At 47.8% G+C, this 24,687-nt stretch overlaps 2 protein-coding genes across 6 annotated transcripts in view; one reads left to right on the top strand and one right to left on the bottom strand.

The window, feature by feature from the left end:
- Positions 1 to 16,770, bottom strand: part of Cka (Connector of kinase to AP-1) — a 100,421-nt gene extending 83,651 nt beyond the window's left edge. For 2 of the 5 annotated variants that reach the window (XM_050180966.2, XM_050180965.3), the window contains exon 1: positions 16,498 to 16,769. In XM_050180966.2, the coding sequence (XP_050036923.1) occupies positions 16,498 to 16,704 (207 nt within the window). In that variant the 5' untranslated portion in view covers positions 16,705 to 16,769. Of the gene's footprint in view, positions 1 to 16,497 lie in introns of all 5 variants that reach the window. The other 3 variants (XM_050180967.3, XM_050180968.2, XM_050180964.2) reach the window with 2 other exon arrangements.
- Positions 16,134 to 24,235, top strand: LOC126533775 (AP-4 complex subunit sigma-1-like). Its single transcript, XM_050180969.3, has 6 exons — positions 16,134 to 16,373; positions 17,652 to 17,815; positions 19,119 to 19,205; positions 21,625 to 21,693; positions 21,757 to 21,768; positions 23,646 to 24,235. Exons 1-6 carry the CDS (start codon positions 16,304 to 16,306, stop codon positions 23,763 to 23,765), a joined length of 522 nt encoding a protein of 173 aa, XP_050036926.1. The 5' UTR covers positions 16,134 to 16,303; the 3' UTR covers positions 23,766 to 24,235.
- Positions 24,236 to 24,687: the final 452 nt, after the last annotated feature.

Below are 24,687 nucleotides of genomic sequence, written 5' to 3'. Positions count from 1 at the left end.
CGGACGCGTTTCGCCATCGTATTTCACGACTCCCGCTAAATTTAGTCATCTACTTCTTGCGACGCAAAAACCGGCCGGAAGCTTTACCAGGGCGCCCGTTTTGGAAAACGGCGAAATCGTCCACTCTCCGCGGCGAGAGGACGTCTTCGTCTTTGCTTTCCTCGCGCTGCCGGCCTCGAGAATGAGCCGCCGACGACGCAAGCGTTCGCGATACGCCGACGGTGACGTAACACTGGACGGCCTCAATAACGCCAGCACGGCAGAGGAGAAGAAGAGGAGGAGGGGGCGACTACAGAGCCCCCCCCCCCCCCCATCTTCGCCGGTCGATCCTGCGTGCCACGTAAGAAGCTCTTCCGCATTCGTGGTGCGTTCCGAGGAAAAAAAAAAAAAGAAAAGATATCGAAAAGACGCGGGGGGGGGGGGGGGGGGGGGGGGTCCCGTCGTTTCCGGCACGGGCGCGGTGGTCAGGGCTGCGCGCTGCTTCCATCGCGGCACGGCCGCCTCCCTTGGATCCCGGCCGCGAGATCAATTAGCGGCGGGCGAGAAACGGAATCGCCGCTACGAACGCGACAGCGACACGGAGGCAGGAAACGAGAGAGCCTGAAGAAAGAAAGAAAGAAAGAAAGAAAGAAAGAAAGAAAGGTGATGCGTGTGTGTGTGCGTGTGCCAACAATCGGGCAACTGTGAAAAAAGGAAGGTGAGGAGCTCCGACGACAAAGCTGCCGGCGTCCTTGGTGCGTATACACAAAAAGAAGCCAGCGAGCGAGCAACACATACGCACGGGCGGTCGCTGCAAGGCTGCCATCACAATGGCCGGAGACCGCGGTGCCTGCCGTTCATTATCATCATTACGAGGGCGCGCGCGCGCAGGAGACAGAGCGTGCAGAGCGCGCGAACCGAGTTCATTTGCATAGCGCGCGAACCGGACGGCCAGCGAAGCGCGAGAGGTCGAGCCGGCTCTTCCTCGCGAATGCTTTTTGCCGCTCTCGCGTTACATGGCTTCGGTCGAACACGGTTACTACAAACAGGCTTATTGCGCTAAATAACTGGTCGAGATACATGTAATCAGGTAAAACGATAAAGCCGTAAACTACCCCATAATGAGCTTTTGCGTTCTTTGTATGCGGATTTGCTCATTTTGCGGCGAAGAAAACAAGCCAAGAAAGAATCAGTTTATCGAGAAAATAGAATCTATACGCGGGGAAGGCAGTAACAGCCGTCCGTGATTGTTTCTCTGCGTCGCTAACAGAATGACGTTCTCGGTGCATGAGTTTGGGTAGGCGGTCAGCCAGATATATATATATAACAACGGAGTCATTGTCCTGTGCTGGCACGTTTCCGACCGCTCTCCCGCGCACGCTGAAGCTGCACAAGAACAACATAAATAAATTCCCTCAACACAGTGTTTGAGGCATGCAAAGAGGCTTTTTGGCGCTGGCAGCCGACGTCACAGTTCGATATATCGAACGCTTAGCTCGCTATGAGGAGGATGTTTTCCGCGAGTATCGGTTAGCGAGTTTCGCCCGTTCGATAAACGGAACAATTCGCTTTATCCGGGTTCGGCCGTGTACCGCCTTCCCGATGCAGAGCTAAGTTGGAACGCTGCGCAGGCGCCCTCCGGACTGCAAAGCGCAAAAACAAATATATGGGTCGCAACGCCACTCGCGACGACAGTCGGACGCCGAGAGATGTCGGAGGTGTCAGCTAGTGCAACCACACGACGGGTATCTTCTCAGTTTCCCGCTGCGAATGATAGTGCGCGCAGCCAGATGCTAAACCCACGACCATTTCTTTTTTATCTCTTTCTCTCCCTCTCGAAGGCCACGTCTGGGCGCCGCACATCAGGTGGCCGATAAAACACACACATCAGTTGGAAATTCGCCAGAGTAGACAGCACCTACAGAGTGGCGGTAACAAGAGCAACCACAGGCGTTATTCTTTCGCGCGACTCTCTCCAAAAGAGAAAGCGAAGGGGACAAGAAAAAGAACGCCAAACGTTCGCACGCCAGGCAGCACATGGCTATAGGTGCTACATCGCGCGGCGGGTTGCGGTGTCGATGCTGCGCGCTCTACTTTTTGCCCCGTAAGCTGGCGGCATCTGAACCGCAACTCGTGGTTCGATTTTCGTTTTCCGCGACCACATATAACCTCCATCAAACTAGTGGCAATTTTTCTCGAAAGCTCGTGGCGCGAATGCGATTATAAATGGAGGAGGAGGAGGATGAAAAGGAAGGAAGGAAAGGTAGGGAAGTCAACCAGACGCACGTCCGGTTTGCTACCCTACACAGGGGAAGGGGTTTAAGGGAAGAAAAAATGTGACGGAACGTTGCCGTCTGCGGAATACGCCATTTGCAGCCGCCCTTTCCAGTTTTCCGTTTTCAACCTTTGTCTACACACACATCTGTCAAACTAAGCTAACCTATAGTCGGATACAACGCAAGTCTGCAGTGAAGCCCCGCCCACGCCCTCATAAAGGCTGGCCACTATTCCTCCGCGAGGCAGCAAATAGTTCGTACTTCATGCTTTCCCTGTTACCTAAATAAGGCGGTAACCACAAAAATCAAATTATATGCGCGTAATCTTGTACGTTTTCACTCGTTTATTACAGCGGAACGGTCAAAGCCTAATTATTTAATGAATTAAAATAAAATGCTCGCTTCGCTACAACTATTTATTGCCAACTTTCGCTTCAGTTGGGAGTGAAGTTTCACGAGTAAAATGGGGTAAGCAGGGGGAATGAACTGTACCGCGGACTTTCGGAGGGTAAAAAGGTCAGACTGCATACACTTTGTCCATGTCTGTTGCAGACCCTCATCGCTTCCGCCGATGAAAAGGCTCTTCAAGAACAGCAGACGTTCCGGAGGTATCAAGCACGACGCCGTTTTGAAATGGTCGCATGACGACTGTTTTGTTTGCTCCTGCGATTGGCTGGCGGAGTAACAACCCCGCGCGGTCCGTGTGCCTTGGTTGCGAAGTGCTGTTATTTTTTTTTCTTTTTAATGTTGTATCCTACATTAGTACACGAGTGTGCATGCATTTGAAGCGTACCTGCGCAATACCGTGCAGCTCAGGCCGTAACTGTGCGAAGACAATGCGGTATGAACGTTATCTATTTAGGTCGCTTTCAGTCTTCTGCGTTCGCAGCTGCCTCCGATTTACGAAGGTGACCTATAACGACCCTATGCAAAAAAAAAAAGGGAGAGAGAGAGAGAGAAAAAGAATTTCGCGACGAACTAAACGTTATACACGAACAGTGCTGGATGCAAGTGAACAGAATGATCCACAAACGTCGCCGTCGTCGGCTTCCCGTGGCACTCACATGCGAGATTAAAATGATGACGATTGAAGTTTATTGGCGCAAGGGCATCTAAGGCAAAAGAGAGCCAGGAATGTGTTTTGGTTTAGTAAAATTGTAAGTTTAGGACTATGACTTAAAATAAAGATGCGAGATTAAAGTGCCGACAACCTTGAGAGGGTCAATGATGCGGCATTCACAGTTAAAGGTGTCCCTCTTTTCTTTTTTTTTTTTTTTTTTTTTTGTTAAGAAACACACACGTCCGCGAGCCAGCTCCCCGAGTACGAAATTCCTAGCATGCACAAAAAAAAAGAACGAGAAAAAGACGCTTCTTCGTCCGAGCTATATGCTAAACCCTGTTGCCTGCCCGCGTGGTCACTGTTTTTTACATATCTCAGCAACCTCGAGTATCGCATTCGCTTAGCAGTACCTGCCAAATTGAGAGAGAGAGAGAGAGAGAGAGAGAGAGAGAGAGAGAGAGAGAGAGAGAGAGAGAGAGAGAGAGAGAGGGGGGTCGAACCGTTCGACGACGGACGCGCGCGAAATAAATGCTCCGGACACCGTGGTCGCGCGTGGAGCGGTTTTGTGAAGGGATCAGCGCGAAAGACGGGACAAGCAAGCGAGTGCCAGAAACACACACACACACGGCTCAGCGCCAAGACTGCGCCGCCAGACGACGTTAAACGCCGAACGCCCGAGCAAATGGAGCAAATGCGCCCGATGACCGAGCGAGACCGGAATCGAGCGAGGCCCTCTCTCGCGATATCACACGAAAGTCGCAAGCTGAGCTCTGGTTTCTTTATTTAAAAAAAGAAAGAAGGCCAAGGACTGGCGCGCACGCGAAACGCGTTTCCCTCTCGAGCTCCCTCCTTCCCACAATTATGAGTGTCAACATTCGTGAAAAATCGCGAGAGCTTATTATACTTCAAAAACCAGCACTTGCAAACGACGCGCTATGCCCACAGAAAAAAAAAAAAAAGAAGAAAGTCTACCGAGCCATATCGCGCTCGAGAACGAACTAAGGGCTGCCTAACCAGATTGTATATAGTATACTACTTTGGCAATAACGTCAGGTTCCCAGATTTTTCCATGGTTCTCTCCAACTGGCCTTTGAAACTTCACTGGAGCATTAAGTACACAATACACACACGAAGTTATGCCAGCCCGCAAATTTCTACTACTACCAGTGGGCTCTAAATGAGGCGGGATACAATACTATTTGACTGAATCATGCGTTTTTAACAATATTTCGACCATCTTTGCCCCCAAGACGATCAAAACGCGCGATTATTTGCGGATTGCGTAGGTTCAGTTGAAAACTTCGCTTCCTTCGGGCATACACCACTGGCTTATTCGCCTTACCGAAAAAAAAATAAAGAAAGAAGCCGGCCGTAAATCCAGTTTTTCCGTAAATCCCGATTAGTAAAGACTTTCTTGGTGCAATAGTCACATATGGCTAACGGGCGCCAGGCCCATGGTAGCGAGTTGTCAAATGTGAATTATATGTGGCCGTCAATTTTCCACAAACTGGAGAATTCCTTAAGTATCCAAGGTTTTTGCAGGTTTTACCTGATGGTAGACGCGACGAATCTCAGGGCACCAGCTATATATAAGCTTTCTCGCGTGCTCCTCACCTCCCGCGTGGTAGCGCTGTTTTCGCCTGATCGTGGGACGAACTAGGCCCACAGTCGATCCTCGCAAGGGCTTCGAACCGTCGACCTAAACGCCGAACCGGCTCGGCCGTCCGAATCGCCGCGGAGCGGCAAACCACGGAGTAGCTGGCGCCTAGCGAGTCGCGTACTGTGAAAAGTCTTATAACTGGCGAGTGTGTGTCAACCGAAAGTTTAGAGGCCATATACCGCGACCAAAGGCTTCCGAATCGCACGCATTTCCGCGCCGAGCGTCCCCATGCAAAATAACGTAAAATAAAGGGGGCCACGTGCTCCCCACGTCGTTTAACGGCTCCAGCCTACCCCCTTCGTCCGTCGCTGCAAGCCTAATGTCAACAATCCCGCAGATTTCTCCTCGCCAGAGTCGAGGAGAGATTTGAACGAGAGTAGCAAGCAGCCCGCGCAAATACAAACGACGCGCACTCCGGAAGGAGGCCGACGGTAATCTAATAAAAGAGATACGAAGTTCAGTTCCCCCTTTCCGTGGGCCAGAGACGACGACGACGAGGAAATCAATGAAAGAAAAAGAGACGTCTCCGAGGGGCGGAGGGCACAGCCCTTCGCCGGATTGAACCTCTTGAATCATGAAGGCCGCTCGAGCACGTGCGGTTGACGTTTTCCCAAGGCGTGCGCCGAATTAATGGGCCCGAACTAAGGGGGTCGTCTACGTTTTACGGGCACTCCACGCCCTCCGAAGATTCGAGCCTGCCCTGGTGGAAGAGCGCTGCTGGCTCGATGAAGGCCTCGGCCTGGCCGACTGAAGAGACAACGTAAAGGCCTGGATTTCTTTTATTTTTCGTAAGTTTTATGTTTTGAAGCGTCAAGGCTACCTCCGACTATTCAGAAAGAAAGCGGTCGACGATCTCAGTAAACTTAAAGAAAGAAAAGCTGACAGGCCTTCGACAACGGCATAGACTTCTTCGCAGCAGCGGGCCACTCGCGACCAATAGCAAATATCGTCCACTGCCTTCAATGCTCCTCGGAATCGGGAAGCGATTGCACAACATATACCCTCGCTGTAAAACTTCAGATTCATTCGGAATTGTGTGACAGTGGTTTAGCCATATTCTCGCATCCAGCCTTTCGATAGTATACACATACCAATTTCATCCAGACCGTTGCGACGTCGCAGTCGACGAAAAGTAAATGACCAGGCATTTCGAATACGGACAGCGCGATTAGGCAAACCCACCACGCTATGTTGCACCTTCTTCCCTGCGTTTATGCAAAGCAAAGCAGTTTTTCATCATGTCAAACTTGAGGAGATGGTTACTCTGTCCACCTACGTGGAGATACCTGTTCTGTCATCCAACAGTCACATTACCAAAAAAAAGAAAAGGGTTTTTCGCGATCGTAATAGACCAGTCAGGAAAAAGAACCGACATGAAAATCAGTGATGTGCCCGAGCTGTCTTCGGGTCACAGGGTGATATTCCCATTACTTCGGCCAATAGCAGCCGCGAGCACTGAAAATAGCGGCGCTTCGAAGCGGTCGCGTCAGTGCGGGGGTCTCCAAAACGTCGGCAGGGGGAGTCTCACTGGATTAAAAGAGTTCCCCGCTGTAAGCCAGCAGCGGGTCACGCAGGGGCCCGCCGTTGCCACGGCAACGACGGGAAGAGGCGAGGACAAAGCAGCAACAAGTTCATATGGCACTATAGCGGTGCCCCAACTCTCGGAACGGGTCGCTCCGCACAGAACTCGTCCACATCTTTTTTTTTTTTTTTCGAATAGCGTTAGCAGTATATGGTAAAATGAAATTTAATCAGGAGACCGTTCCGAAAGCTTATCTCCTCACGATCTCCGAAAACAGCCACGAAGCGTTATCGCTTTTTCAAACGGCTCATATTACCGACTGGTATGTTACGACCAAGGAGTGTGCTGTGCGCATGTATGGGAGCGGCGGGGTCAGTATTTCCACGAGTGACGCCGCGCGGTGCACAAAATAGAGGGCGCTGCAGCATGCGGCACGCAACTGCGCCATCTATGACTGCGCTTTCAGAAACTGGGCGTCACCGCAGCGCACAGACCGCCCGGCTTTTTGTCGAGGAACGAAAGCTTGCCGCGCGAAAGAACGGAAAAAGCCGAGAGAACAACGATAGCCCGGCAGAAACAATGAGGCGCCGATACGATACGTGTGGAAGACCCGGAGGCGCTCTTTCAGAGACTGAAACGGGTCGTGCGGCTGAGTTGCGTAAATAAGGGCAAGAGCTTGATCACGTTGCACATAGAGAAAGGTACTGACGTGACGCTTACATTTTAAATTTTTTTTAAAATCCTTTGAGGCGCTGTGCACACAATTGTGTACGCCAATGTTGTGCATCAACAGCAAAGGCACTGCGACTTATCATGCAGGCAGTCGTCCAGCACAACCATTAAGATCCCTAGTCTGCAAGCAACATTGACTGGCGATATCCAGTCATTGGGAAATGGGTGGAAGCACGCTGAAGTGAATACGGACACCCGTTCATAAATGCCGCTACGCAAACGCTATCATCGCGACTCCTCCGAACAGCCGCCGCGCACTTTCGTAGGCAAACAAGTGCTCTCAAGATAACGATGTCAAAAAGTTAAGAAAGAAGAAGGGGTGGGAAAAAAAAAAAACGTTCCAACGAAACGAAGACACAAAAGAATACAAACGGCCAAACGCTCGTCGCTATAGGCAAACGCAATGCACTACAGCTCCTTAATGACTCTTCGCTGCTCGCTTCCTCCTCTGTCCTTGCAAAAAAAAAAAGAAAAAAACTCCTAATGACTCCGCAGTTGTACGCCGGCAAGTACGCCGCAGCCGGGGGAAGAAAATCTCCGCATCTTTCCACATTCGAAGTGTCACTAGCGGGAACACGAGGCAACAAAAGGAAAATTACAATTTTAAAGAAAGCTCGCTGACGGAGGGAGCGCAGCGGCACAGGTACGACCTGCAAACGTCTCTTTTCCAAGCCCTCGAAAAAAAAAAAATGGCAAGGTGTGCAAGCAGCTTACCCCGAGACTCGCGGCGCCTTTCCGTGCAGCACCATTACCACCACCACCACTACCGTTCGAGTAGCGAGAGCCCCAAAAGAGGAACGAACAAGCAAAGGTCGCCCGCCACTGCGCGCACCCCCGGGGCGACACCAGCGGAGGAAAGCGAAAAGGTGGATGACGGGGGGGGGGGGGGGGGCAGCCGTGTTGTGGACGTGTGTGTAAATGGGCTTCCCGCACGCTGGAAATAGATGATCTGGGGCCGACACGTGCCGGGGTACGAGAGTGGAAGTGGCACCACAACCACCACCTTCAGCGGTTCCCATCGTCCGCAGATCAAACGCGCGGGCGAAGAGGAGGAGGGGGAAGAAAACGTGCCGCAAGGGTTATGCGCATAACGCCGCGAACGACTTGTTCTTCCTCGTTCGGCGTTTCCCCCGAGCCCGAGCAGCGTTATGCGGAACAGCGTACTATAGAAGGGACGCAAGATTTCGAAAAACCAGCTTAATGCCGCCCCCCCCCCCTTTCCCCGCGAAGGAAACGTTTTCCCGTTTTCTTCCCCTGTCAGAAAAAAAAAAAAAAAAAACACGTGGGAGGAAACGTTCGTCTCGAGCAAAAACAAACGCATGCCATTCTCGGAAGAACACGTAATAAACGACGTCCTCTCAAGAGCGAGACTGCATATTGAGCCACATACTAGGCCCAATTTTAAAATGGGTTGTAGTCCCATGTTCGCAACGGTGCACCCCACCACAGAACACCGCACCACGCCATACTGTGCGCTGGTCCACATGGACACTGCCCAGCTAGAAGGAAAAAAAAAAATCGTCTGCTGCGTGGCGCCATCTCTCGAGGCGACGCAAAACCCACGCCGCGGAACTCACGGGCCTTTCACGTTCAAAGGAGCGAAGGCAACCCTGTCTCAGCGGCAAAAGATGATACTGAAGTGTACGGTGTCCTGTATCTGCCTTTTGAATGTCGCCCCCCCCCCCCCCTATTGCAAATGACAAAACTTCAGCATAATAGAAGTTACAGATTGAGTGATACCGTGGAACAAACATTAGGCCAAGCCCTCAAGAACGCTTTCAGCGAAATGCGTCCGCTTCCACGTGGCTTGCTGCTTCTAAGCTCACTCACACTCACTATAAAACTGCCGCGTACAGCTCGGTTGTTATAACTGCAAATAACGCCCGGCTACCGTATATAGAGTCGGAAGAGAAAACGAGAGAGCACCCCCCCCCCCCCCACCGCCCCCACTTACACACGGGGCTCGAGGCGCTCAAAGCACGTGCAAACGGACTCTAGAATGCACGCGCTTATCGGCTTATCGCCGACAATCTCGGCGCCGGCTTTCAGAGAATAGCAGGGCGAGAACGCGGGGAGACTGACGAGTCGACGACCGACAGCAGACAAGTTTTAAATGTACCGTAACGGCGGGTTTAGCGGAATAGCGGGATCGAAATGTGCATGCTCAGAACGCTATTAACGGCCCGTAGCGCTCGGCGTATGCGCATACGATTTCTCAGACTTAACGTTACCGATTTTTCGTGGTTTACGTAAAACTATGAGCGGCGGTCCCGTCCCGGCCGCCCGCTTGGAAATGGACTCTACGTTGCTTTTGTAGGATTCACTTCGTTCGAAAAATGACCGCGCAAACGGCGTACGCTTAGTCTCAGGCCGCTTCGACGAAAGAGTATTAGGATACCCTCGTAGAAATTTCGATATCGATTCACGTTTCGAACGAGAAGAGACCTAAATCAAATACTAAAACACGCTCTCATGCAAAACTCGTTTGCGGAACGGTAACGCTATTTCCGTTAACCCCACGCTATTACGCTAACGCTGAACTAAAACTCAATCTAGTGTCCCCGCTTCGAAACAAAAACGTGGGCGCTGCGGAGAGAGAAAGAAAGAGAGATCGAATTTTTGAAAATGTACTCTATCGTTCCGGCAGAAAGACGATGAAATGCTCCATTAAAATTAACCTGCGGGGTTCCAACGTACCGTAGCTGCACCGTAGATAACCTATACGAGGGACGCCTTATATAATGGAGGCAACCAATGTTTCAATGCGGGCTTACTAGTGGTATGGTATGGCATCTTCGAACATGACTGTAGCGCATACGCGGTCAGAACCCAACACTAAAGACACGGCGCTATAGTGGAGGGCTCCGGCTAAAACCTCAAGTCCCGAAACAGATTTCCGTTTCAAGGAAAAATAGAACAACTTGCCCGGCTTTATTTCACGCCATGGAGAGCACACTTATACAACAAAAAAAAAAAGGGGGGGGGGGACGTAATGTTACTTTACTCGAAACTTATTTAGCTATTAATAATTGCTTCCCTGAACTGTTCGCACGTTTCAGCGTATCATAAAGGTCACTACCGGCTATGCGCTATAAGTTTCCCACGCTTAAATCACAATCCCGAACACCGGGCTGCGTAAATATTTACCGTATTTACTCGTCCCAGCACTAAGCCCTCCAGACACAAAGTATCACAGAGAGCCTCCAAAATCGTGCATTTATTCTCTGGCAAACGAACAATGGCGGGGAAAAAATCTGGACCTTTAACGTGAATATTTAAGTCACATAACGTCAGTTGCGAAAATTAAAAAAAAAAATCCGATGAACGATAATGGCCTCTTATATAATAAAAAGAACTTGTGTTAAAGTAGATGCGCAGGTTAAGTTGAGGGTCTTCTGACGCAAGAACAATCAACAAAAGTTTACAGAGGAATACGCTTAACTCGGTAGTGCACCTCCGAAAATCCTATTCTTTACCATCGCTCTTACTAAGCTGACATTATGTTGTTATCGGTTAGTCGAGGGCTAACGTTTACATTCAGCCTTAGGTTAAAGATTGCTATCTTGTCACTGGAGAGAATATCGAAAGTTACGCCTCCTTGTGGATATATCGTGATTGAAACGGATAACACTACACAACACTAAAAGATTTCAGACAGGTGAAGTGTCCTTTGCCAACACGACGCTCGTTCATTCTGAGTGAAAAGGTTGATTGCTGCAGGACAAATGAAGGACTAGGCTTCCCTTTCTCCCACTGAATTTCGCGCCGAAAGCTCAGCGTCGGTCACGTATCTCCCTGTTGTACATCACGGGGATCACAGTGGTTGCGTTTTCTTTATTTTTTTATGGGAGCACGAACAGCAAAAAGACCGCACGATGCACGAAAACGTAACATCCGTTAACGCTTGCGACAGCACCACGCATGAGGCGAAAATCTAATCTCGCACAAAACATCTCAAGTTGAACTGAAAGCCAACAAACTACAGAAAACCAGCTACGTAAAGCTCAAAACTGCTGCTCGGTGGTTCGATCGAACGACGATATCTTCTATAGGTAATGTTACCTTCTTTATAGTAATGTTATTTTGCATTTACTGCAGGCGGCTGGATGGATGGATGGATGTTATGAGCGTCCCCTTTGGAACGGGGCGGTGGCCTGCGCCACCAAGCTCTTACTACTATGCTGCCTAATATCCTACCTATGTTCACCAATGAAAAAAAAAAAAAAAAAAAAACCCACTATGAACTACCACGTCCAAATTTTCTGATACCCTATTGCGAACTGTGCTTTTGTACGTCTTCGTCTTTTGTCGTTTCCCTACTTTTCTTCCACCAATCCTCCAATCGCCTCTTACTGATGTCTATTGCGGACCTGTTTGCTTTACCACTGCTCCCGCTGAACCCAAGGGCTTCAAGGAGGCCAGTGGTGCCTAAATCGACCGCTGGGTAGACGTCCTCACATTCTAATAAAATATGTTCCGTCGTTTCCCTAGCTTTACCGCAGCAAGCACATGTTTCTTCTTCATTCTTATATCTCGCTTTATAGGTGCGTGTTCTAAGGCATCCCGATCTCGCTTCGAAAAGTAATGAGCTTCCCTTTGAGTTATCATAAATGGTTTCTTTCCTAATTTCGTTTTTTCCCCTTAAGTAGTTACTCATGGCAGGTTTCTTTTCCATTGCCGCCACCCATGAGATTAATTCAGCCTCTCTGACTTTCCGCTTGACCTTCTTTGTTGCTGTGTTGCCCACCCCACAGGCCGCATACTTGCTGGTAAGCTTCCTAGTTCTTTTCCTCCACTGTGAATCAATGTTTTGCCTGTACAGATACCTGAACACTCTCCCAGCCCATTTACTTTCCTCCATATTCCTCAGCCGTTCTTCGTACTCAATTTTACTGCGGGCTTCCCTCACTTCAAAACTAGTCCAGCCCATATCCCCTTGCACAGCTTCATTTGTAGTCTTCCCGTGAGCGCCCAATGCGAGGCGACCCACTGACCTTTGGTTCCCGTCGAGTCCTGATTGTACCCCTGATTTAAAGCAAACAACCGCATTTCCAAAAGTAAGTCCTGGAACCATTACCCCTTTCCACATACATCGGAGGACCTCGTACCTATTGTATCCCCATAGCGCTCTGTGCTTCATTATGGCTGCATTTCTCTTCCCCTTGGCCACTTTCGTGGCCACTTTCTGCGTCATAAGTCACCACACCACACACACACACACACACACCTGCTAAACGAAACCGGCTCGCAGAAAAGCTGTCACAGCGAATTATTTAAGGCTTCCTGCGGTTTGCCAGTACTTTTGCGAAAGTATCGAAGTGCATGGCCTCCATCCAACGCAAAACAAATTAAAGGTAAAACAAATGTTTAAGTGTTCCTAACCAGGGCACCTGCTCCGTCACTAGGAAGCGCGCGCTGGAACAGTGAGCCCCCCCGGAAGCCCGCACGAAAATTGACACGACCCAGTGACACCGCTGTTAGCACGAACTTCTCCAAAGGCCGATTTCCGCTCGGGCCGCACCGCCCAACTGCCGCACGCGTGCGGTCGTGCTAGAAACCACACTTGTCGCAAGCTGGTGCGCAAATTTCCGTTTACGCTGCATGTGCAGACACAGGGTAAGCCGAAATGCGTGCACAAGTGTTCCTTCCACGTGTGCGAACTTCGGCACGACCGCACGAGTGCGGCAGGCGTGCGTTGTGGCCCGAGCGGAAATCGGCCTGAAGTTCGAAAGATGTTTCATTCATGTGCGCGTGCCATTTCTCAAATGTAACGCAACAAATACCGCGAAAGCTTCTGCCTTAACAGTTATTACGAGCACCAATAAAATGTTTATAATCAAGCGAGCATGCTAAAGAAGTTTCAAATCAGGCAGCGACGAAGTTACAATAGCGAGATTGCGGGCATCTCAAAGGGAACAAGCCCAACAAAACTAACCTCTTCAGGCGTTGCGTGCAAAACTGCGGGCAAATACAGTGCATCAAAAGCGAGGGCACCGATATAAACAATGGCATATCAAATGTGCCGCAAACATACTGAAACGCTTATTAGACGTGTGCTGCAAGTTTGAATAATATATGTAGGGCAGTTTAATAAAACGAGTCACAGGGTAGACGTCCCGGTATCAGTACGTTGCCATGTAGCGGGTTCACTTGCATTCGTTTTTACAGCGTTTTATATCCGGTATATATTTTTAATGGACGCTTTCCATGCGTAGTAGACGTGAAATGTTGATGGTCTCATGTGTGACGTTCCTGCAGAGAGTTCGCGCATGATGTCCACATTCCGTCAACTTGACAAAACTCGCTCACCTTTTTGACCAGTTATGCTGAAAGCTCAAAAATAAATTTTAAAAAATGAAAAATGGCGAAACTAAACTCGATGGAAATTGGCGCCTGAGGGGGGGCTTGCGAAAAACCGAACCGCATATCACAGCTCCCGCTTTTCTAAGACCTGCAACGGGTCAGTGCGGCAAAACCAAACAAAAGCAATCACGGCATGCCCTCGCCACTTGAGAAGGGGGAGTGCGAGGTGATGAAGCCCTTGTTGCACCAGTAAGCACGACGCGCGGCGTAGAAAACCGAAACCCAGATGCGCAAGTGGTTTATTATTTTTTTTCATTGTTTATACGCGGTTGAGAAGATCCCGTCTGCAAACATAAATAAAGAAAAAGAAAAAAATGAAGGACACGGGCTTTGTGAAGAACTCCCACGCCACCCCAGTAACACAGGGCATTGGACGGCAGCTTCCCACGCGAGAGAGAAACGGCGGATAGAAGTTAGACGCAACGCACTGCGCATTGTCGCAACTCGCTGTAAAATAAATAACGGAAGGCTAAGACATAGAAATAAAAACGCAAAGAACGAGAGGAGCTTGTGCAACGACGCACACGAACATGGCAAAAACCAACTGTTGCGCAGGTCAGGGCGCAGCAAGCGTGCCGAAGTGCACGTACACTGTCAAGTAATGACCCACAAAGCGATGGCATTATCAAGGGCTGTAAAAACATGGCAGATAGGAAAGCTATGGGCCCAGCGGAGAGGATAGCTAACGTTAGCGCAGACGACGTCGGACGGAGTTCAGGCTGGATTGCGAGCGCAGTCAACTTTTAAAAGCCATAAACGTTCCACACGGCATGTCAAACACTGCGATTCTTTTTTTCGTCCGCAATCGCAGTGAGTGTCGTCAGTACCGTTATTAATTGCAATCTAGGGCGTGCTTATTTTACAGGCGTTGGAGAGGTTAGCAGTGACAGGAAATGAAACGGCCTTGCCAAGTCTCGTTTATGGATTTTAGCACCGCACGCTGTCGTCATGACTATTAATGCGGAAAACTTGGCGACGTAGTGCAAAGCGCATAGTGCTAAAGGCGCTGACGTGGGATGCCGCACGCGTGCGCGGAGTGGCTCGAGCCAGTCATAAATGACATAAGCAGCGTCGCGGAAAATAATCGCATTAGGGGCTCAGTCGTCAAAATGGCGGCGTCCGTACGTCGATTAAAATGGCCTACAAGCTGCGGAACTGCTTCGGACGACGCATAGGAAAGCAACAGCCACCATCTATCTAGAAAAACAAAGCGAAAGTCAGCGTATCGAACAGCGGCAACATACTGAGAAACAGGAACCGGTAATCAGCTGCGAGCAACGGTGCACGGAGGGAGACGCAGAAGGCGCAGAGAACTCGTCTGGTAACAAACGGCACTTTGGCAGACGACAGCGAGGGGAGAACACATGCCGAGCTCGCAGCAGGGGCAGTACTTGAACGTACAACACAAGACGCAGCAACAGCAGCAAAAACCGATAGAGCGTACACCGCGTTCGCGACATCGTTTTCCTCCCGGCACGAGCAAGGCAAAACAATCAAGCCGGCAACAAAAACAAAGCGATCAACAAATGCCGCCGCTGCAGACAGGCTTCTTTTTTTCCTCAAGCATACCTGCCGACAATGCGCGCCTAGATCGCTAGGACACGGAAGCGAGCCACGCACACGAAAACGGAACGACGCGAAGACAGCGACCGAAAAAAAAAAAAGGGGGGGGGAGCCATTTAAAGCAGTAGCCGCATCATTGGGCGCTTCCTTCCGACAGGGCCGCTCACTGCTTCCTACCGACGGGCGCACGGTGGGTCGGGTCGGTGATGAGCGTCGCCCCATAAAGAATTCACGAAAGGATCACACGGTGACGAAACAGAGCGGCGCTGCACACGAGTATATAAAAGAAACCGCCCCGTTTCTGACGAGGGCCGGATCAAAACACAGCAAGGGCACATACTACGCAGCCATATGACGGTACGGTCTTCCTTCAAACAAGATCGCATCGCTGGGATTCCTTCGGCATCGATAGTCGCTGCAAGGAGACCGCGTGTAGGCAGCGTGCAATAAGACGCCGCCAACGAGGTCTAGGGCAGCAATCGAATGAACGCACAAGACGTCGCGACAGCCGCGTAGAACGCAGGCTGGGCCGCCCCCGTAAACCACGCAGTACGTTTAGAGGGTTAAACGAAAGGATCTCCGAATAGCAAAAAGACAAGAATGAAAAAAGGCGCATCGAGAACTGGAGCAGCCGCGGACGCAACAGCTCTAACCTTGGATACAGTTAGCGAGCCGACGGGGGATTCTTCCGTCGACGGAGAGACAGCGCATCCGAACGAACGCTGCCCAACCCGTCACGTTTTTGAACGTCCGGGCATTTCACGGGCTGACGCCACACAATTAGCCACAGTAAACTGCACTCGATTCGTGGCCGAAAACCGCGATCGTACGTTTCTAAACACGAGCGACAGCTCGTTCATCCCAGTCCGCAGAGAGGCAGCAGCGGAGGAACCCGACAAAGGAGCGTCGAGATGGCGACGCTAGCACGGCACTTAGGAGCGCACGGGAAACGCCTCGGTAGCATTTCCTCAGTCCCGGCACGGTTACCGCCGGCTCGCGTACGCGTTCCCGCCGCGCTTCGAGGCACTGTCCGCTCTAATTCGGCCGTTCTCGACGTATTTTAGGCCTAAGGGAAGGAATAAACCTGAGCGCCATATTGCTTTTTTAAGCCAGCGCTAGCCATTGCCAGAGGCAGTACGACGGTTTGTATGAAAAAGCGGCGTTCCGGGATCCGACCTGCGAAACGCCACGGACACTGTCAACCGTCGGCAAACGCGGGTAAGTTTTCATCGCCATCGTACAGACGCGGGGCGCGACGCTGACAGGGCGTGCGAAGACAGGCACAGCCGCGAGGCGGTGTTCGGGATGCGAAACAGGCGCAAGCGTCACTGCACACACTCACTTGGAACTCGGCCCTTTCGACGTCCCACTGGGCCCTCTCCATTTCAAAGCGGGCCCACTCGTGCTGAATGAAGTGTAATATCCCGGGTATGGAGTACTGGGGCCTTTGTGCCGGTTCTTCTTGGCTCATCTTGGCGTTCATGCCCATGGGGCCCCCCGGCGGCCCCAACTGACCGGTATGATTCGGCGCTGATGAGACGTCCTCCATATCACTGCATGGTCGCCATTTACATGGATCCAGCCGTGGCCGACGACGTCACTCGGAATGCCGGGATACATTTTCCGCCGAGCGACTGACGTCATTGCACAGCCGCTTGCTTCTGTAGGGTAGAGATGGCGCGGCGAACGCCGCAATAATTCGAGTTGATGTTGTTTGAGGGCGCCACGCGACATGCCAGACTCGCAGCTTGTCCATGTGTTAGGTTGTTTTTCTAGGTTTCGATCTGTCTAGTATCTACTGCAGGATTTCATGTGCGACGTATGCGCGTTCGTGGGAGTCTGAAGTGGTCCAAACCTATCTTTTACTAGCGTTATCGATATATTGAGTTAATAAACTGCATGCGACAAACGTATTTCTAATGCTTAAAAGCACACAACACGAGGTATCTGCACTGACCGCATAGTTAATATACTTCAAAACCGTTGTCTTCGTGACGGAGCTACTCCGCTGCTTCAGATGTGTTAGCATTTCTATTTATAAAGGTCGCGGGCAATTCAAAACAAATGACAGCAAATAACTAGTGTTGCTTAATGGTTTCTGTTGTTGTAGTAATTGTCAAGCGAACCATTCGTATGCTTTGCAAAAAGCACAGCGACGTGAACGAAATAGCGGGCCTGGAAGCATGCTTTGCCACACTCGTAATCGGGTCGCGGCGAAGACAGCTTGTGAGGAGAAAGAGGGGGCGAGCTTTCGAGCTGTCGCTTTGTGTATATGATTCAGTGCTTGCTGAAACAAAGCTGCTGCGACATCAGTAGAATGTGATTTGCGCGCGAAGAAAAGAGAGTGGGCTAGTGCCATCAATGCTGTTGGGAAAAGATGCTGAACCATTTGATCGCATTTACCAATTTAAAATTAGTTTGTAGGAGTTGTTTGGCTTTGAAGTCGTACTAATAACAGCTTAATCCCATTTGCTTGTCATTTTGTACGATATGCAGCCCCTGGATGCGAGTTGAATGAAGACATGTACAAATTCCTGTTAATAGCCAACTGCGAACGGCGACTGCGTTACGCTTACTACTTTTACCCGGTCGACAAAGCGAAAAGGCCTTCGTTGGAAGCCGCACTGATCCAGAAATGTCTTTCCAGAAATCAAAACAGCGTAAGTATTAGCTGAATATTTTGCGACAGTTGGTGTGGCGATGCATGCGACATCGGTTTGCTAAAATTCGATCCAGGCGAATGTTTAAAACGAGTCCTCCATATGCTGCTTAAACCCACATACCCGCCGTGGTTGCTCAGTGGCTATGGTGTTAGGCTGCTGAGCACGAGGCCGCGGGATCGAATCCCGGCCACGGCGGCCGCATTTCGATGGGGGCGAAATGCGAAAACACCCGTGTACTTAGATTTAGGTGCACGTTAAAGAATCCCAGGTGGTCGAAATTTCCGGAGTCCTCCACTACGGCATGCCTCATAATCAGAAAGTGGTTTTGGCACGTAAAACCCTATAATTTCAATTTCAAACCCACACATTCTCATCTGTTTGTTATAATTAATGACCAGATTCATATATTTACGAAGGATTCAACCGCGGCGATCAAGCGCGCAGCTGCAGCGTTTATCACAACCGATCTAACAGTAAGAATTGAGCGACGCATAATTACTTATGCGATGTTTTCCAGTTTTCAGTGGCTTCTAAGCTCCAGTCTTGCGTTTCGGTAGCCCGTATATCAGTAGCAAGAATTCAGACGGCGTTATAACGAAGCAAGATAAACTATTGAAAGTGTAGCTTGAACTGGATGCCATAAATCGATAATGTCTATAGTTAGTCATGCCCGCACCGATCTGTACGTTTCGCACTCATCTTACTTGTCACACCGCAGTTCTGAATCTTTAAAAAGTCAGCCTACTTGATGAAGCACTGGTGCAAACCGCCACTAGAGTTGACATGAATCTTACAGCATGTACGCAAATCATTAGCATATCTGGTTATAGCAAATCTCAGGGCGCCATTGAGCAGTGTGGCCGATTTTACGTTGTGTGCCAAAACATTCCTAGTGCATAAGGTAAATATGAGATAGATTTCATCATATTTTTCGAATACTAGCTTCACTCTAAAACCAATGTATGTAGTAATATACCATCAATATCTTTCTGTCAAAAACAGATGCATAAAGAATTAAGCCAGCAGCATAACTAAATGAGTAACTATAATTTCTCATGGTTTAGCTTTTCATTATGTTAAGGCAAACTGTTATACGTACAAAGGCAAAAAAAATGTTTGCAATAACTTCCAAAGAAACCTATAGATTGATAAAGAAACCTATAGGATTGATAAGTTGCCAGTGGGCACACATTTGACAAATCCGTTTAATTCTAGCAGGTATAGTTATATGTCAGCATGAATGGGTAGGACTGTCTTACAAAATGCAGCATGAGAACATCTTTCTTCATTCTATTTCTAGTGCTCGTTTTTCCTGCACGGTGGCTTCAACATTGTGTACCGCAGGACAGGACAGCTCATTTTCGTCATTGGCACAGACGACGATGAGGTAACTCACTTTTGGTCATTTTTGCTACACTTAGGGTGTGCAACTTGCTTTGTCATTAGATGCAGCCGTCACACGAGGTTGTACATCCTGCTACCCTTTCACAACTAAAATCACCCCATGGCATATCCACTTCCTTACCTTTCCGACAGGTTTGACCATCAAGTGCTTGTGGTGTATTAATGTGGTGCATTTGGAACTAGAGACATTGATGACCATAGATGAGCTAAGAGTTCACATCATTCGCGCACTGAATCAGGTTCACTGAACTGAACTTCACTCTGAATTAGCACTTCTTTCATTGCTCTCTACTGGGGCCTTCTTCGTTTCATACTGGTTTCATAATTAGTATAACGAGCCTGCATGAACACATTTAGGGCCGCTTAGGGCCCGAGGCCCACTGAATTATTTTTGTTTTCGTTTTATTTTGAGTTTATTTGAAATAAATATATTTTATCATTCACTTATTCTGAATAAGCATGTCATGGCCATGGTTAGCTTGTGACTCACTAAGGGGATCATGGCAAAATGCAGTATTTAAATAGTATACGTTTACACACACTTGTTCTCCTTAAGATAGTCATATTTAGTTTTAGATCCTCTCAATTCACTCTATTTTTCCAGTAGCATTGAATTCATGTCATGAAGATTAACCAACCCCTGTTACACAGGATGCCTTTTACTTCGTGAAGCTGTAATACATTATAATCAGTGTTTAAAAAAAACTCATTTGAAGCATTAAAAAAGAAGTGACATCTATGGGCTTTTTAGAGCAAGCAAATCAGATTATTTTAATTATCTTGCGGTAGAATTAATAGAACTTCGTTTGCTCCATGATGGTGTGTTTCCATTTCCAAAAACCATACTGGTTTTTTGTAGCTAACGACCACATTTCATATGTTGTTCTCTGTGCCCTGCAGCTGTTTTCCTTTCATCTTATCAGTCAGCACTATTTTTCAACCTTATCGCTCCTTATCACAGACAGCAGTACCTCTCTAACTCTGCCCTCACTCTTGTGGCAAGAACATCCTTCTGCTAGCTCCGTAACAACAATGGGGCCTATGTCATGCACCTGAATGCTGCAGACCAGTGATTAAAAAAAAAAAAGATAATCAATAGCAGCACTAGTGTGCAGAAGTTGCAATGTTGATATCAGTTTGAGGAACGATAAGAAGTGTTTTGCAAAGTATCCACCGAAGTTCAGGGAAACAGTGTGGTTGCTATCTGTGTTGACCCTTTCGTGTCTCACTGGGTCCTCCCAATTAACCTTAGTTGCTTATTCAGCAGTTTCTTTGTGATCCTTATCATGTTTAGCATAACCTTCAGTTGTTGCATGAAAAAAACAATTTTCCTGTGCACGAAAGAGCTCAACAACTTGAATGAACTTCAGTCACGTCAGATATGGAGCTCTTGCAGCTGCCTTTGGAAGGAAGCTCTAGCTCTGGGTCAACTCGGATTTTCCTATTCAAGTACACATAAAATGCAGTAATGCTCTTTTTTAGACATGTGCTGGACCAATTAGATTCTTTTTTTTTTGCATCTGAGAAAAAAAGCTGCATTCTAGGAACTGTAGCAAGTGAAATTTCGATTTGAGCCCTTTACAAAACTTGCTGAAAAAAATGGTAAGCTTCAAAAAAACAATTGAAGCATAAAGTCTACAGATACGTAACTCTTTATCAACAACAGATATCGCAGTTCTGTAAACTGCATCCATTGGAGCGTCTGAAGCGGATCCTACTCACAAATGAGTGGTTTATTTGAGAGCAGTGTAGAGTACACCAATTTGTGAGTTTTAGATGTCTTAGTAAGTGCACTTTAATGAATTGCCATATATGTGCCTATTAATGAGCTACAGATTTGAAAACTTGGTACTCTTTTTTTTTCAATTTTTCAATTTCCAACAATCTCTTGTTAAGAAATATGCAGCTTGAATAAAAAGATACTGCTTCCTACAGTCACGAGAGTTAGAGCTTTTCTTAAACGCAACAAACCTCATCAAATGCACTGCAGCAGATGCCGAGAAGAATAAACTCTCCATCCCCATGTATTTATATATACAAGCGGCCGAGCTAAAGCTTCCTCTGTGAAAGCAAGGAAGCAGATACAGCAAACGTCCAGACTTTGGCAGCACCCAAGCTTTTCATTTCGTTTAAGAAAAAGTAGAGAGGTTATTAGACAAAGCCTGACGGCACCACTATCACACAAGGTACCAGTGCTGTCCAACAACGTTGGACAGCACCGCCTACAAAGCTATACAAATGCACCACACTTTTATTTTTTTTACTCATGGCACATTGATGGTTTGCTTCACGTGGACATCGGATGGTGAATGCATAGATGTGGATTTGATCCTAGGGTCCATTTAACGCAGCAGCCTCCCCTGCAGAGGTCACAAGAGAAACATCAACCTTGTTTATTGCAGAACAACCTCGCCGTGTACGAGTTTGTGCGCGCTTTTGTCCAAGTCCTGGACGCCTACTTCTCAGGAGTGGTAAGTAGCACAATGCACGTAACTCATACATATTTCTAATCCATTCTTTCTGTTCCATTTCAGACTGAAAAGAAGGTATCCTTACTTTTAAAAAGAATTTATCTTTTTTTAAAACTTATCACGCATTACTGACCAAGTTTAAAGGGGTAGCCGTCCTCAGCAAATGGCGACAATAACTGCTCTGTTTATTTTCATCTCAATTAAACAAAGAAGAAAAGAATTATCTCAGCCGGTTGGGAAGGACTACCTTGTCTACGACACACACTTAACAAATGTGCAAGGCCTCGCTAGTTGCTCACTGAATAATTGATTTTTGTACGTTTCAACACGAAGCTGCTTCTGTAAAGCTGTAAAATACATTTTTGGGTATTTCAAGTGAACCTGTGCCCATTAAGAGGGCCAGATTAGAATACCAGGGTAATAGATTACAAGGTCATGAATACCTGAGGCAGCTTATGGCCATTGTTGGTAACTTGTTTTTGGATAAAGTCGCCAGATCGTGGCTCAAAGCAGTGCATCTCAAGTGAAAGGTTGCAAAATGATATTGATGACTTGCTCGGAATTTCATCTTTCTCATGTTTGAATTGTTCCTAGACGACTTCCTTAATATTTTTTTTTTAACTAAGCTTTTAATTACCTCCCACAGCGCCCAGTCAGCGGTCAGAATGTGAAAGGGCAAAATAGCTTTTGATTTTCCAAAGTAGTATCACATCTCAAGGCAATGCTTGGCATAGAAAGGCAGCCTTGGTGCACTCAGATGGCTCATTAATAATATCTTCGGTTCGTCTTTAGAAGTAGCAACAAATGGAGTAAGTATACGGTATCCCATTTGGATGAAATGGGGTGAGGCATCGGACTTTGCCCCAGAGTGTCTCAAGTAATTCCACCAGAGCACTTTACTGGCTATTTAATTCCCTAAAAAGAGGACTAAGAAACTCGCTAAGACTTCAAAGAGGCAAAGTTGTCGTTAAGGTGACTAAAAGTCCTGCTAAACTTAGCAATTTTCTTGCTAAGTTACCAACAGTGCCTGTGGCCATGTTCAAAAACGTGTTTCTCCTTGTTAACATTGCAGACCAGGTTTTGGTGTGCTATAGCCATCTCTGCTTCTGCAGCTGAGCCAAAAAGAAAGGAGTGAAAATTTACTTACTGTCGTACTGCCCTCTTTAGACAGCCACTGTCATTCACTTCGTGTGGGGTGTGTCACAGAATGGATAGATACTATCTGACTGGGTTCAGTAGTGAAGGAGTGAAGCAGTAGAGAAGGTGGCCGCTTGTCCAACCAAGCAGGTGAAGCAGGGTGTTCGCATAATGGAACATGTTCGGTGTGGACGGAACGACATGGAAATAGATGGGCACAATGCATCCATGTCATTTTGTCCATAGTCAGTGCATTCCGCAATGAACGTCACCAAGTGTCCAAGTGTCCCGACGCCATGTACTGTTCACATAACAGGAGGTGGCCAGTTTAGCCGTGCCAGAAGAGAGAAATAAAATGGCAGTTCACTGGGCAGGTTATCACGTAGCGTCAGTACAGTAGCAGTGACAAGGTGACAAGGAAGGCCTTGATTAATGATTTGTTGATTCTTGACAATACAGCTGACACAGAGGGTGACTGAAAAATTTTTGCAGGATGATATCTGGAAATAAGTAACCTCCCAATCCCAGGGATGTTTCTTTACTTTGCCAAAATGCTGTACGATGCCCTGTGACTAAAGTGATAAACAGGTCATTCTCAATCATTCTCATAACCGACTAGCTTGTAGATGCGTCACATTTGGTGACTATGTGGTGCACTTGTGCTATTTTCGTTGAGTGCAAAAAAATTTATTTACTTTGCTAAAAAGGAGGTAGTACACGTGCACCTCCAGCTGAAGTAATTGCAGATTTAGTCATTGTGACATCGGCACTGCCTGTGCTTCTCAGAGAAGTGCCTTGACTGTGGATGGCACCAGATTGTTGCAGAGTTCTACAAGCTCCACCTCATCCTGCAGCACATGGTCAGCAACGGAAGTGTGTCGGAGACCAACGTACAAAACGTTCTGGAACGGTTGAAAGCTTTCGACAGTGCCTGAATGTGCCTGCAGTTTAGTATATCTTCGTGGTAGGGAAAGAACCGTTTGAGATACAAAAAACAAAACAAAGCACGCTTTTACTATCTTCAGAAGTGTTATCAGAAGCAGGAGCAGACGTATTATTGCAAAGTCGTCTACTTTGTGACCAGCCCTGTTCGTGCACTCCAGCACATACTTTGGGCCAAGACGCTTAATTGTGGAGTTTCAGTGTGCTGCACACTTTAAACATGTGCAGGGAGGTTCACAGCCAAATGTTGAGATACGCACAAACTGAAGATCATACATACTTTTGCCATGCCTCCATTGCAAGCTACTTTATGTTGTTTTAAAGAATTTCCATGCATCGTCAGCTGGATTTGTGCAGCTGTCTGTCGAGCTGATTTCGCCCAAAACATTTGCTTTCTTCCTTTTTTTTTCCCTGTACGAATCACATAAATTAAAATACAAATTAAATATGTTTTGCCACCTTTTGTCGACTGGTAATTTCAGGCTGTATGCGCATGCTGTGGAGAAAAAAATTATTTTTTACCTCGGCTCCCGTGTCTTGTAAACTGTTGTGAACGGTTGTACAGAATGACTTCATGCATGTAAACACGAACATGATTCTGTCACTAGCTAAGAATTCAGGAGAAGCTCCACCCACAATAACCCTCATCACATTCTGTTCATTTCTGAACTTGTGAAGTTCTCGTGTTCCACATAGACACAATTGTGCACTGCGCCTTAGTAGTACAGTTGAACATCAATGTCATGATGATGGATATAACGAATTAGTGGATACACTGAAACAAACCTAAAATGCTGCTTGCAAGCGTGCAATGACTATATGCTTATAACTAAATGTGCACGAATGTCCAAGACCTTCAAATAACAAATAGAATATTGTCCGATTCGATTCGACCTTTGAATCAAATAGTCACAA

This window comes from Dermacentor andersoni, chromosome 7 (assembly GCF_023375885.2).
Source record: "Dermacentor andersoni chromosome 7, qqDerAnde1_hic_scaffold, whole genome shotgun sequence".
Lineage (NCBI taxonomy): Eukaryota > Metazoa > Arthropoda > Arachnida > Ixodida > Ixodidae > Dermacentor > Dermacentor andersoni.
Note: the sequence above shows the minus strand (reverse complement) of the source record. Positions and strands in the feature narration are given on the sequence as shown.